Source organism: Pseudochaenichthys georgianus, chromosome 22 (assembly GCF_902827115.2).
Source record: "Pseudochaenichthys georgianus chromosome 22, fPseGeo1.2, whole genome shotgun sequence".
NCBI classification, from domain to species: Eukaryota; Metazoa; Chordata; class Actinopteri; order Perciformes; family Channichthyidae; genus Pseudochaenichthys; species Pseudochaenichthys georgianus.
In genome coordinates this window covers 30,180,269-30,193,801 of record NC_047524.1, presented here as the reverse complement: position 1 = coordinate 30,193,801, position 13,533 = coordinate 30,180,269, and the positions used below count along the sequence as shown (strand labels likewise).

General features: G+C 41.6%; 1 protein-coding gene across 2 annotated transcripts in view; it reads left to right on the top strand.

Annotated features, from left to right (window-relative positions):
* The window catches only part of LOC117467390 (synaptotagmin-14-like), a 104,493-nt gene that overhangs the window by 78,159 nt on the left and 12,801 nt on the right, over positions 1–13,533 (top strand). Inside the window, exon 4 of one of the 2 annotated variants that reach the window (XM_034110984.2) lies at positions 251–475. The exons of the other annotated variant lie outside the window; for it this stretch is intronic. Coding sequence (XP_033966875.2) covers positions 251–475 — 225 coding nt within the window. The remainder of the gene's footprint in view (positions 1–250; positions 476–13,533) is intronic. 2 annotated transcript variants of the gene reach the window in all.

Below are 13,533 nucleotides of genomic sequence, written 5' to 3'. Positions count from 1 at the left end.
AGATATACAGGTATTTAAAAACACTAAACAGCATTAAATAAGAGCCCTTTCATGTGGATTCTACACGGTTGGTTCTCGAGAACTCTATTCTGACACTGGAGAAGTACTTTGTCTGTCCATGGTTTCCAAAGCAGTTGATCAGGGTCCCGGTGAAGTACAGGCTGGAGGCCAGCAGAGGCTGCCAGTGGTCTTCTCTGGTCTCAACATGTCCCACAGTAACAACAGGGACGTCTGCCTTTACCCTAAACAGACAAGGCCTACACTGATGCCAACCTGCAGGGCTCGTCATCAGACAGCGAGGATGAAGTGATGGGTCAGTACCAGGAGGCCGTCAGCCGCTCCCATGGCCTGCGGGGAGGAGCCAAGGCCGCTAACACCCAACACAGAGGAGGGTTCACCTGGGAGAGCCGGCACAAGTACAGCGCGCTCACGGCGGACTATGACGGGTACAGCAGCGAAGCCTCGGCTGATGACGGTACGTTCTCAAAAGAATTCTGACCTTTCCCTTTTCTCGGCCCATGTACTGGGGCTCGGTCCCTACCAAGGTGGCCACAGATGTGAATGCGGCCCGTTAACCTTTATGCCGTATGAGAGCAATTTTTGCAGCGCAATTGTTTTTTTCCAAACTTTGTAATCGTCTGTGTGGCCGCGCTCACGCATCTCGGAGATTTCAGTCTTTTCTTTGTTTTGTTTCTTCTATTTTCTTTTCTCCTTAAGACTCTATCTTTTTACATTTTTCTTATTTTTACATACAAATAAATAATTGTTACCAGATGTGCTGTAGGTTTTCGTGCATGTAAGCGGTCTGCAAAGGTTAAAATCCCAAAGTCCCTCCAGGGTGAGTTTCTCTCCCACACACTCGGTTGGGCGATTGACCAATCACAGCAGGGATGGCCACACTTACCAATCAGAGCAAACTGGGCTCTGGTTTCAGACAGAGGGTGAAAAGAGGTGCTGCAGCACAGGCAGTATGAGAAGAACATTAAAGCAGGGAGACATGTCCCAGTAGAGGCACATCATACTAATATGAACCTGAACATGAGCAGAATAGGGCCCCTTTGAAAACATGACTTATTCACAAGAACTGCCTCAATCAGCTGATTGTCAAAAGGGAAGTGGTATCTACACTGCATGTGTCGAGAACAATTCATTAACATATCTCCACAATTTTGAATGAATTCCCACAATTTGTGTTACATTTTTCAAAAATCAAATTGATATAAAACTCATTATGGCTCCAATGACGCATACCATTGCTTTTACCACATGTATGTTATTTAGCTAACCCTTTCATCCAGAGGGACATGCACACAACTCACAACCATGGGCAGAGCGATCAAAGAACGGACCCTCTGATTGGAGGACGCTGATTTAACCACTGCACCACAGTTGCCTCTATCTCCCTCTTTCAAATCTCTCTCTCTAATAGAGACTAAACGAGATAACACTTTGCTAGGATTCAAGAGTGTTAGGGTTCTTGCTATCCATACTCCAAATAACCTTTCTTTTTCTTTTATTCTCACAAAAACATCCGCAAAGGATACCCCGTCAATGACCTCATTTAATGGTTTCATTCGTTCACTTTCCCCTGATTGCTGCAGTACGCTTGATCCAGACACACAGACACGGCTTCACCTCGAAAGTAACACACACACACACACACATACACACACACACACACACTAACGCACAGTGACAGTTAATCCGGAGGTGATCAAAGCGAAGCTGCTGTTCAGCACCGTCTCCGTGGGAGGGTTGTGAAACAGTCAACTGTCTGCATAATCTGCACAGCCGCAGCCTCGCGCTTCTCTTTCTTCAGGTTTTTATTTATTTATTTGATGCATCTCTGCCTCCATCTGCCTGGCTCCACATCAGAGGGCATTTATCATGGAGGGCGGAAGGTTCTTCTTCCATTTCAACGCAGACCCAGTCTCAGGAGAACGCCGGCACTGACCTATTTGGATCAGTCTTTGGTTTGACTTACACTTTCAATTTGCACCCTGAACGTGAATCCATTATTTGAGGTGTGTAACACACCTGACCTGATATATTATACTGCTGTCAACATTGGATTCCTCCAAGTGGAACAACAAACAAAGAGAGGCTAAATAATAAAGGATACATTCATTTTCAAATGTTTGTGATGAAGTGTTTTAAGGACAAGCTGAACATGTTGTATTGATTGCTGAACGCTTGATACCACTGTCGATTCCACTCGTCTGTACGAAGCGACAGCCTCCAGCTTGTTATCCTAGCTTAGCATAACAGCTAGCCTGGCTCTGTTCCATTTACACAAGGTCACTTTTTTCAGTTCTGATCCGATACTGCTACCTGCTTTTTAAAATATCACAATAACAATACAGTATATTAGGGGTGTAACGGTTCACAGAAGTCACGGTTCGGTTCGTACCTCGGTTTGGGGGTCACGGTTCGGTACGGGTTCGGTACAACAAGGAAAAGCAAAAAAAAGTCCCAAATGCATAATTTTTTGTTGCTGTTATTTATTTGTAACAGTAGTGCAAGTTTTGGTGTGAAAATAAGGAACTCTACCATTTGGAATCATTAACTGTATTACACAGTTACAAACAAACACAAACAGTAGCACACACACTCAGATGGCCATGTTATTTATAATGGCTGATGTCAAACTAAAAGGTTAAATAAGCTGAACAACTAAAAAGAATGTCTTGAAAATATTTAAATAAATAATAAGAAAGTGTTTGAATCACAATCAATAAAAGGCAATACAGAACTGTATAACATCTCCTGAGGTCAAAATATAAAATAAATACAATGATAAATATAAAACTAAATAAAATCTGTACCTTTAGGAGCAATGTCTAACATGTGTAATTAACTTGTGAGTGTGTGAGGCCATTATGCCTAAATAAAGGTACTCAAGCTTTACTCTATTTTCAAGTTGTTCTTCAGAAAGATGAGTTAGTCTACGTTGTCAGCAGTGAGGGCAGATCTGTTGGCGGTAACTATGGCACCTGCCGTCGAGGAAACCCTCTCGCAGGGGACTGAGACTGACTCGGATGTGATTGAGCATGTTTGACGCGTTACCACTAGCATACCGCACCGCTGTCGAACAACGCCGACGCACCGTCCTCGTCCGATCCACAACTCGCACCCCATCATTGTTGTAGTCCACAGGGAACCCGACATGTTCCCACACAGCTGATTTAAAAGAAGCAGGTGGGTCTTCTAGCTCCTGTGTGTTGTGTGAACTCGCCGTAGCTAACTGTTCTTCTTCATGTATTGTGTTGTTTTGTTGTGTTTTTGTTTGTTATTTACCGGCAGCTGGCTTTTAGGCGCAATACCGCCCCCTGGATTATATATAGTGTAGTGGATACTGCCCTGAGTGACAGACTTTTTTCCCACTCGTAAAAAAAGGCGTATTTGCCGTGTGACTGCATGTGCCGAACCGTGACGTCCGAACCGTGACGTCCGAACCGTGACGGTACGGGACGAATACGGATACCGTTACACCCCTACAGTATATCCATACCACAGCTCTTTTGGCATAGAACTAATCAGTTAGCGACAACCCTGCCAAACACACGCAAAACAGGGAAAACGTCCGGCAAAAGCACCAAAAAAAGTTCCGAAATCATGAAGGCAGACAACTCGCATGATTCGAGGTTCAGGTTAAAGGCTTTTATTGTCATATGTACATAGCTACAGTGTAGTTATGACAATGAAATCCTTAGGGCACAGGCTCCTTCAACAGTGCAACAAAATAAAACAGATACTGCAAGTAAATAAAATAAAATATAATAGTCCAAGTAATTGGAATGATTGATATCCATAGGATAATTTTATCGCTATGTTATTGATATCGTTATTGATATCGATAGAATTATTAGGGTCTGAGACCAGAGGTCGGTGAAGACCCTATTGTAATCGACCCTGCAGAACAAACACAAAACAGGGGAAACGACCAGCAAAAGTACCGAAAAAGGTTCCGAAATCATGACAGTAGGTAGCACGTGCGAGCCTATGACTCGCATTATTGATATCCATGCGCTCAATTTAACAACCAGGGAAAACAACGGGCAAAAGCACAGAAACACACATCACAACATGGGGGACGCACTGGTGCTGGGACCCCAACGGTGTCCCAGCACGAAGTGCGAGGAACCTATTGTTTTCCTGCAGATTATTATTATGCTTCTGCTACGAAATCGCGTTTTCAGGGCCTTCCTCCGGAGGGATTTTTTAAATACTTTGCACGGACATCAGGACTCTTGTTAAATGCGCGGATCGTCGAAAACCCGCTCATCGCTGCTCTCAGCTTTAATTACATATTAATATCAATCAGTATGTAGATTGTCAGTTCGATATGCGATTAGTGAATGATGTAAGTATCAAGCCCGATACATATACTACATCACAGATCAGTTCAATCTTTAAGGTAACATAATTGCCCGAGCAGAACCTCTAAAGCTTACTAGATAACTTGTATCTTAAGTTATGTGCCAGAAACTGTCTGGCCAAAGGCTTTGAATTCCTAAAGCCTTTGGTGTATATTCAGCAAACTGAATACATACTGTAGCGGTGCTGGTGGGAAATATATGTTCCTAGCCAGGAGCCAGGCTGGTTGTTCATACCTGTTTCCACTCCTATGCTAAGCTAAGCTAATCACTGTTGGCTGAAATGTATATTCAAACCACCAGAGAGACATGAGGGTGGCATACATCTTATCATTTCGTAAGGGGGAGCGCAAACAATAAATACCCCCGGATTATGAACCTTTTCTTTGTGTGAATAAAAAATAAAAATCCTTTTATTTGTATTAGTAAATGTTCAAATAAAAGTCTCAAAAGTAGAACACATTTAAATTAGGAAAATGGGTCATTAAAAATAGTTTTAAAATTTTTTTTAATTGGGATGTTTTGGGTTTGTATATAACATACACCTTATCCCTTGAGAGGTGAAGGTCTATTTCCCTGTTGAACTGCATCATTCGAACATTAAAGGTTATTTTAGACCCAGACGGACATATTTCAGCCGTGTTTAATGTCTATCTATCTGACATTGTTTTAATAAAACTATCCATAGTTTGCCAGGATCCTTGATGGGTGAATCATGTCTGGAGCAGATTTGTGTTGTGTTATATAAGACAGTGGGTTCCAATGCAGAGTGTCTGGCAAGATCTATTTAAAGCAATGTTTGAATAGCTGAGGGATAAACAGCGCATGACATACTTCTGACTCCATTAGTGAAGATGCAACGCTCTGACCAAGGTTGACTATACACAAGCTGTTTGTCGCCTCATTGCCACTCGATGGTCCCTCAGTCTGAGCCCAGATAAATCATCTGTGAGTTCACAGAGAGATGTGTAGGTCATCTTGGGCGCACACGGATATTCCTGAAGTTGAATTGATATTGTAACACGAACAAGTTTTCTGTTAAAGGGTGAGTCATCGAATAGAAACAAGAACACGATATTTGTATCACAATCAGTCATTCTTCATTGTTGGGACTTCAAGGGCATTAATCAGTGATTTTGTAAAGTGGCTGAGTCAGGCATTGTATAAGTACATGGCATCTTAAACACATTCAAAAAGGGTTCAGAATAAGAATTAAAATATATTTATCCATTAAGAGAAACGTTTAAAAAAAAAAAGTATGTTAAAATATCAATTCTACTTTATCTCAATACCTAGAAAATATATGAACCAAGATGTCAGTTATGTTCAAGTCTTTGTGGAATAGTTTTGGACATCCTGGAATGCACTTAATTGCTTTCTTTCCAAGAGTAAATGAGAAAGTCATACAACATGAATACTTCGCTTAAGCAACGAGAGTGAGCCTGACCTCGCAACATGACGAAAAGAAGAGGACAACAGCATGACTTTGGTTTATTCCTGCACATACAGCAGGGGGAAAATCACAACTTGTCATGATGTACATCAGATTTTGAATGAATGCATTTTTTTGAGGTGCCATCAAATACCATTAAAATACGTTTTATATTTTGGAAATGAAAGCATTCATATAGCTGAAGTCATTTTCACAAACAAGCGTAAAATGCATTGTAAATCCTTTTTTACTGACGATGTTTACACTGAATCCATGCACGCATACAGATTTATAAAACCAATATAATACTTACAGTTTTACAACTTAATAATTGTTTGGAAACACGTTTCTGTGTTTTAATCAGGGTGATTATACTTGTTACAAACATTCATTTGACAGTAACATGCAATATACACTGATAATGGTCTTCTGCCTAATGGGCTTTGAGCCTGCCTTGTTCGCAGTTGTTACGATACAAACATTTAATCAAAGCGGTGTTTGACGACTTTTTCCAAACAACTCCCACTTACCACTTAGCTTTGTTCCAGACGGCCATTGTGGTTGATAATATGCAGGTAGGCTTTAGTGTTTTGAAAAGATAAAACATAAAAAGAGCCCTCTTCGTGCCATTTTGTCTTTGCTTGTTAATGTTCCTTGCTCAAGTTTTTCTTTTGTGCACTTATTCACTTTAGCTGAACAGCCAATCAGAGTTCTCCATCATGACCAATGTCCAATAACTGTGTTAGGGCCACAGCGTGTACTTTGGCACATCTTGACTCTCTTTCCAGAAAGTGCCACTAAACAAGGGGGTCTTGTAGTCGTAAAAAATAACAATTAAGTTCTCCCTTAGCTCATTCGTCACCCGATATTAATACCTGAGATTCAGTCAAGATTCACAAAGCACAAACTGTGTTCCCTCTCACAGAGGTACAAGAAGGCAACACAAGGCGACTGCCAGCACAGAGGGGATGAACGTGTGTGAAGGAAGGGCGGGTTAGACGAGACGAGGAACGGTAACCATCCCAATTAGCAGGCTGGAGAAAAGAGCAGTGCTTTTACACAGCAGCTTCCATCAAATCAACCGCCCCCGGCTCAGCGGGGGAAAGCTGCTCAAAATGGATTTGCTCCTTTTATCAAGCCCTCCATGACACTTAGTTTTAGACTTCTTTGCCTCTTCCCTACCACTGTTATGTGCCACTTTGAGGTGATGTCTAACTGACATTATTAAGAGTGAAAGTTTGAAAGAACTTGGGAGAAAGCTGGAGGATTACGTCATCACAGTGGGTTTTTTCCAAAAGTTCTTGAGACAGAAAAATAATATATTTTTCCCCCGGAGTTATTTTCTTTTTCATCTTTTGTTTTCCTTCTTTCTTTTGACAGAGACGGAGGTTTAAAGCACTCTTCGCCAGTGTCCCTATGGGAGTATTAGCATCGGCTGCTCCATTTTTGGGGAATCCAAATTGGACAAGGAGGCAGATATGAGAAGGCAGCTGACAACACTATTCAAGGTTTCTTTATAACTCCCACAGAGAGTCTCCGTATAGTCCTATTCAGGCAAAATGAATCATTTAGAAAGGTGATGTGAAATATGTGGCAGATTAAGAAGCATTCCGTTTGATCCTGTTAATGGTGCATATCTGATGCTTTATTTAGGTTGTGCATTCAAAAGATTCCTCATTATGCTCACAAGGCGGGCAGAATGAGCTCCGTTTGTCAGTGACAATACAACATGAATGACTGAATGCTGAAGAAGGCCTTGCCCTTGACTGATCAATATTATACTTGAATTATATCATTATATTGTTACATTGAAATGCAGCTAAATGTTTAAACATTCACACTTACCTCAGTAAATAAAATATAAAATGTATAGTACTATGCGTTAATAAGTGTGTAAGCCTTTAATTATGAGTGCTTCACTGTCACTGAGTCCAGCCTTTGTGGTATTGTTAAAAGTGGATTAAGATATTGGAGAGGGTGAATCAGTCTACAGTCAATAAAAGAGACTGACATCTACGTACAGTACGACGCGTGTAGCTGCAATGCCTCACAGATCAATTAAAAGAACACTTCCCTTAAAATGTCTTAACTAAGGTAAAAAAAAGAAAGTTGCCATTGGGTTTGCTTAAAATAAAGGGTGTCTTTGGATCTGCACAATACATTTTATTTCACACTTATGTTTGTTGTCGGGTCAATGTCTTATGTAAAGCACTTTACACTGTGTATATTAGAGGGGGCCTATTGTGCTCATTTCAGGTGTATATCAGTATGTAGTGTATCTACTTTAAAGAGTCCTCTCCTGCTGATGTTCAGGTGCATATCAGTATGTAGTGTATCTACTTTAAAGAGTCCTCTCCTGCTGATGTTCAGGTGTATATCAGTATGTAGTGTCTCTACTTTAAAGAGTCCTCTCCTGCTGATGTTCAGGTGTATATCAGTATGTAGTGTATCTACTTTAAAGAGTCCTCTCCTGCTGATGTTCAGGTGTATATCAGTATGTAGTTTCTCTACTTTAAAGAGTCCTCTCCTGCTGATGTTCAGGTGTATATCAGTATGTAGTTTCTCTACTTTAAAGAGTCCTCTCCTGCTGATGTTCAGGTATACATCAGTATGTAGTGTATCTACTTTAAAGAGTCCTCTCCTGCTGATGTTCAGGTGTATATCAGTATGTAGTGTCTCTACTTTAAAGAGTCCTCTCCTGCTGATGTTCAGGTGTATATCAGTATGTAGTGTATCTACTTTAAAGAGTCCTCTCCTGCTGATGTTCAGGTGTATATCAGTATGTAGTGTCTCTACTTTAAAGAGTCCTCTCCTGCTGATGTTCAGGTGTATATCAGTATGTAGTTTCTCTACTTTAAAGAGTCCTCTCCTGCTGATGTTCAGGTGTATATCAGTATGTAGTTTCTCTACTTTAAAGAGTCCTCTCCTGCTGATGTTCAGGTGTATATCAGTATGTAGTGTATCTACTTTAAAGAGTCCTCTCCTGCTGATGTTCAGGTGTATATCAGTATGTAGTGTATCTACTTTAAAGAGTCCTCTCCTGCTGATGTTCAGGTGTATATCAGTATGTAGTGTATCTACTTTAAAGAGTCCTCTCCTGCTGATGTTCAGGTGTATATCAGTATGTAGTGTCTCTACTTTAAAGAGTCCTCTCCTGCTGATGTTCAGGTGTATATCAGTATGTAGTGTCTCTACTTTAAAGAGTCCTCTCCTGCTGATGTTCAGGTGTATATCAGTATGTAGTGTCTCTACTTTAAAGAGTCCTCTCCTGCTGATGTTCAGGTGTATATCAGTATGTAGTGTCTCTACTTTAAAGAGTCCTCTCCTGCTGATGTTCAGGTGTATATCAGTATGTAGTGTCTCTACTTTAAAGAGTCCTCTCCTGCTGATGTTCAGGTGTATATCAGTATGTAGTGTCTCTACTTTAAAGAGTCCTCTCCTGCTGATGTTCAGGTGTATATCAGTATGTAGTGTCTCTACTTTAAAGAGTCCTCTCCTGCTGATGTTCAGGTGTATATCAGTATGTAGTGTCTCTACTTTAAAGAGTCCTCTCCTGCTGATGTTCAGGTGTATATCAGTATGTAGTGTCTCTACTTTAAAGAGTCCTCTCCTGCTGATGTTCAGGTGTATATCAGTATGTAGTGTCTCTACTTTAAAGAGTCCTCTCCTGCTGATGTTCAGGTGTATATCAGTATGTAGTGTCTCTACTTTAAAGAGTCCTCTCCTGCTGATGTTCAGGTGTATATCAGTATGTAGTGTCTCTACTTTAAAGAGTCCTCTCCTGCTGATGTTCAGGTGTATATCAGTATGTAGTGTCTCTACTTTAAAGAGTCCTCTCCTGCTGATGTGCAGGTGTATATCAGTATGTAGTGTCACTACTTTAAAGAGTCCTCTCCTGCTGATGTTCAGGTGTATATCAGTATGTAGTGTCTCTACTTTAAAGAGTCCTCTCCTGCTGATGTGCAGGTGTATATCAGTATGTAGTGTCTCTACTTTAAAGAGTCCTCTCCTGCTGATGTTCAGGTGTATATCAGTATGTAGTGTCTCTACTTTAAAGAGTCCTCTCCTGCTGATGTTCAGGTGTATATCAGTATGTAGTGTCTCTACTTTAAAGAGTCCTCTCCTGCTGATGGTCAGGTGTATATCAGTATGTAGTGTCTCTACTTTAAAGAGTCCTCTCCTGCTGATGTTCAGGTGTATATCAGTATGTAGTTTCTCTACTTTAAAGAGTCCTCTCCTGCTGATGTTCAGGTGTATATCAGTATGTAGTGTCACTACTTTAAAGAGTCCTCTCCTGCTGATGTTCAGGTGTATATCAGTATGTAGTGTCACTACTTTAAAGAGTCCTCTCCTGCTGATGTTCAGGTGTATATCAGTATGTAGTGTCTCTACTTTAAAGAGTCCTCTCCTGCTGATGTTCAGGTGTATATCAGTATGTAGTGTCTCTACTTTAAAGCGTCCTCTCCTGCTGATGTTCAGGTGTATATCAGTATGTAGTGTCTCTACTTTAAAGAGTCCTCTCCTGCTGATGTTCAGGTGTATATCAGTATGTAGTGTCTCTACTTTAAAGAGTCCTCTCCTGCTGATGTTCAGGTGTATATCAGTATGTAGTGTCTCTACTTTAAAGAGTCCTCTCCTGATGATGTTCAGATGTGTATCAGTATGTAGTGTCTCTACTTTAAAGAGTCCTCTCATGCTGATGTTCAGGTGTATATCAGTATGTAGTGTCTCTACTTTAAAGAGTCCTCTCCTGCTGATGTTCAGGTGTATATCAGTATGTAGTGTCTCTACTTTAAAGAGTCCTCTCCTGCTGATGTTCAGGTTTATTATCAGTATGTAGTGTCTCTACTTTAAAGAGTCCTCTCCTGCTGATGTTCAGGTTTATTATCAGTATGTAGTGTCTCTACTGTGACATGTTTCCATCCTTTAATGTTTAAAAAGCTCTTTATTTTTCTCATACTGCCTGTGCTGCAGCACCTCTTTTCACCCTCTGTCTGAAACCAGAGCCCAGTCTGCTTAGAGATGTCCCACCCCTTAGCCTATCATGTACAGTGTGTTGGAGCGCTAGCCAATAGATGTGAGTCTTACGCAGTGATGTCTCTATGTATCGGAAGTAAACAAAGGACTGCAATACAAGTGTTTCAGGTAGGGAGGGAGTGTGTGGGAGAGAAACTCCCTCTGGAGGGTTCACAGGGATGTTAGCCTTTGCAGAGCATTGACCTGCACACAAACCTATAGAACACACTACAGGGAAGGGGAATCCTTAAAAAGCACAATAGAGCTTTTTAAAATAGGCTATACAATCAAGTTGTCTTGCATCTCCAGTAATAGATGCAGTTGAAATGTCTCCAGTCATGTAGTGTACTATGTGAAGATATACCTGAACCAAATGTTGTTGCTATTATTATATACTATTTAGGAAATGAGCATGGGAAAGTTGAAAAGTATTTTTTCTGATGGATTTGTTTAACTTCTCCCTATACAGACATATGTCTTGGCAGATTTCCTTCTTTAGGATGAATAAGAATCCTGATCCTGAGGATGAAAGTTGTAACGATCAAGGGCATCGCCTGGACCTGAAAACATTCGGGGCTTAGCCCACAGTGGCGCTACAGTGGAATTTTCTACTGCAACACTCCCCACACGCACACACACAGTACACCCGCGACTATTACAATGAAGGCTCGATAATCAGCTCACGGCATATAGGCAGGGGTAAAGTGCTATTTTTTATGAGTGGGGGGGCAGACTTCACCTCCTCTAGGGGGGTCCGGTGGGATGCTCCTCCGGGAAGATTTTTTTGAAAATATTGAAGTTAAAAGCATCAATCTGGTGCACTTTGAGAGCAACATTAAGAGATCTATGGATACATCTCTCAACACATTACATTACATTTCATTTTAGCTGACGCTTTTATCCAAAGCGACTTACAATTACCAATTACAGGGACATTCTCCCTGGAGTAACTAAGGGCGAAGTGCCTTACTCAAGGGCACACTAGTGGTGGTGTTCCAGGCGGGAACACCCATATGAAACAGAACTGTAAACAGATTTTCTTTTTCTTTATGGATATTTTACAAATCACTCCCCTTTCAAACTCTATTCTTGTTTTACTGCCATATAGTAGATTTCATAACTGTTTTTCCTTTATTCTCTTATTCTTTTTAGAACTATAATGATCATATGAAGGTGTGCCGCGGAGATAATCTTTTGAATAATTTGTGACCAAACCGTTTGAGACCCATATTAGCTTTGTTCGTTATTCTCGCGTACAGGAGAGAAGCTTTAAAAGTAAGGAGACCAATGGAGTCTCTGAGAAGGTTCAAATGGGTACTTTAATTAAAATGGCACGGTGTTACGGTTGCTGTTTCTGTCTGCTCATTAATCTGCCTGTGAGTGTTTTCAGCTGTGCGTGTAATATGTAAATAAGCTGCGCAGTAGCCCTGACGTCATTGGCTGCCCATCCTCTGGTCCGCCTCTGAAGATGGTGATTGGATTGACATCATCCAATCGCAGCGCACAGCCGGCGCACACCTGCTGGGGAGGAGTACAAAGGCCGCAGGACTATCACCACTCTGGAGGCACTGTTGAGTGAACAGACGCCTCTCGCTACTGGTTCTGTGGTTAACTTGTGTGGTGTGTGATTAGTTAGTGGTTAGAGTAGTTTTGGATTCTGCGATTGTTGCCTTTAGTTTTGCAGTGTTTTTGTATAGACTCTTTGTATTAGCTGTACCACTTTTATAGTGAGGGTTTTAGTTTCTATTTAGTTCCGTTATTCTCTTTCTTTGTATGTAAACAGGCTCCCTTTGTTTGGTGGTTCATTTAAACTTGCGCCCTTGTGGCCACTTTGTTTGTTTCAGGCTGCATGCCTGCCATTTTGTTTCACCCGGTTACAATAAAACCATTTATAATTATTACCAACTCCATTCTGGTTGTGTTGCTTCCCTTTGGTTCCCCTAGCCCAGTAGGGAACGTAATACACGGTAATGTTACAAGCAGATATATGGTTCAGAGAGAGAAACAGCTGTGTTCTCGGCTCCTTATGTCCGTTAATGCAGCTAGCTAACCAGATGCTAACAACATGCGCTCTCTCGCTCGCTCGCGCTCGCTCTCTCTATATACACACACACACACATACGGCTTTCCCACCAGCGCTTTTCAGTTTCTAGCTCCGAGCGGGAGCTTTTCTGGTTCAGCTCCGGTTTCCCTTTTCAGCTCCCGCTCTGTGCACACCGCCCACTGGCGCCCCAGAGCTGCCCCTGCTGCGTCATGACGTCACCGTTTACATCGCTGATTTGCTTCCCAACGGCACCCATTACGGCGCTCACAACAACAACAACTGCGTCGGGTCGATGATCGTGTTGCTTTTAATCACACGAAGCCAGAATAAATTGAATAACGACTTCTCCAACCTTATACTTTGCTCCAGAGTGCCGTGGTTCATTGTTTATTAATGTGTTTCTGCAGCATTTACCGACCGCTGCAGTGCTGCTCTTCCACGGGAGTTTATTCTCCCGTAACTCCCGGTTAGCTCACACTGCAGCGGCCGCTCTAAAGTATTCACTGTCCGACTCACACAAGCAGCTGATGCATATCCCCAGTTCCCCTTAGCCTAAGTGAATGTGTGTCAGTCTGAATTGACACTGTTTGGTATCACAACGCTGTTATGAAAGTTTCTCTGGTATAAAACGGGTGATGTTAGCATAGCAACCGAAGCTAAACTGA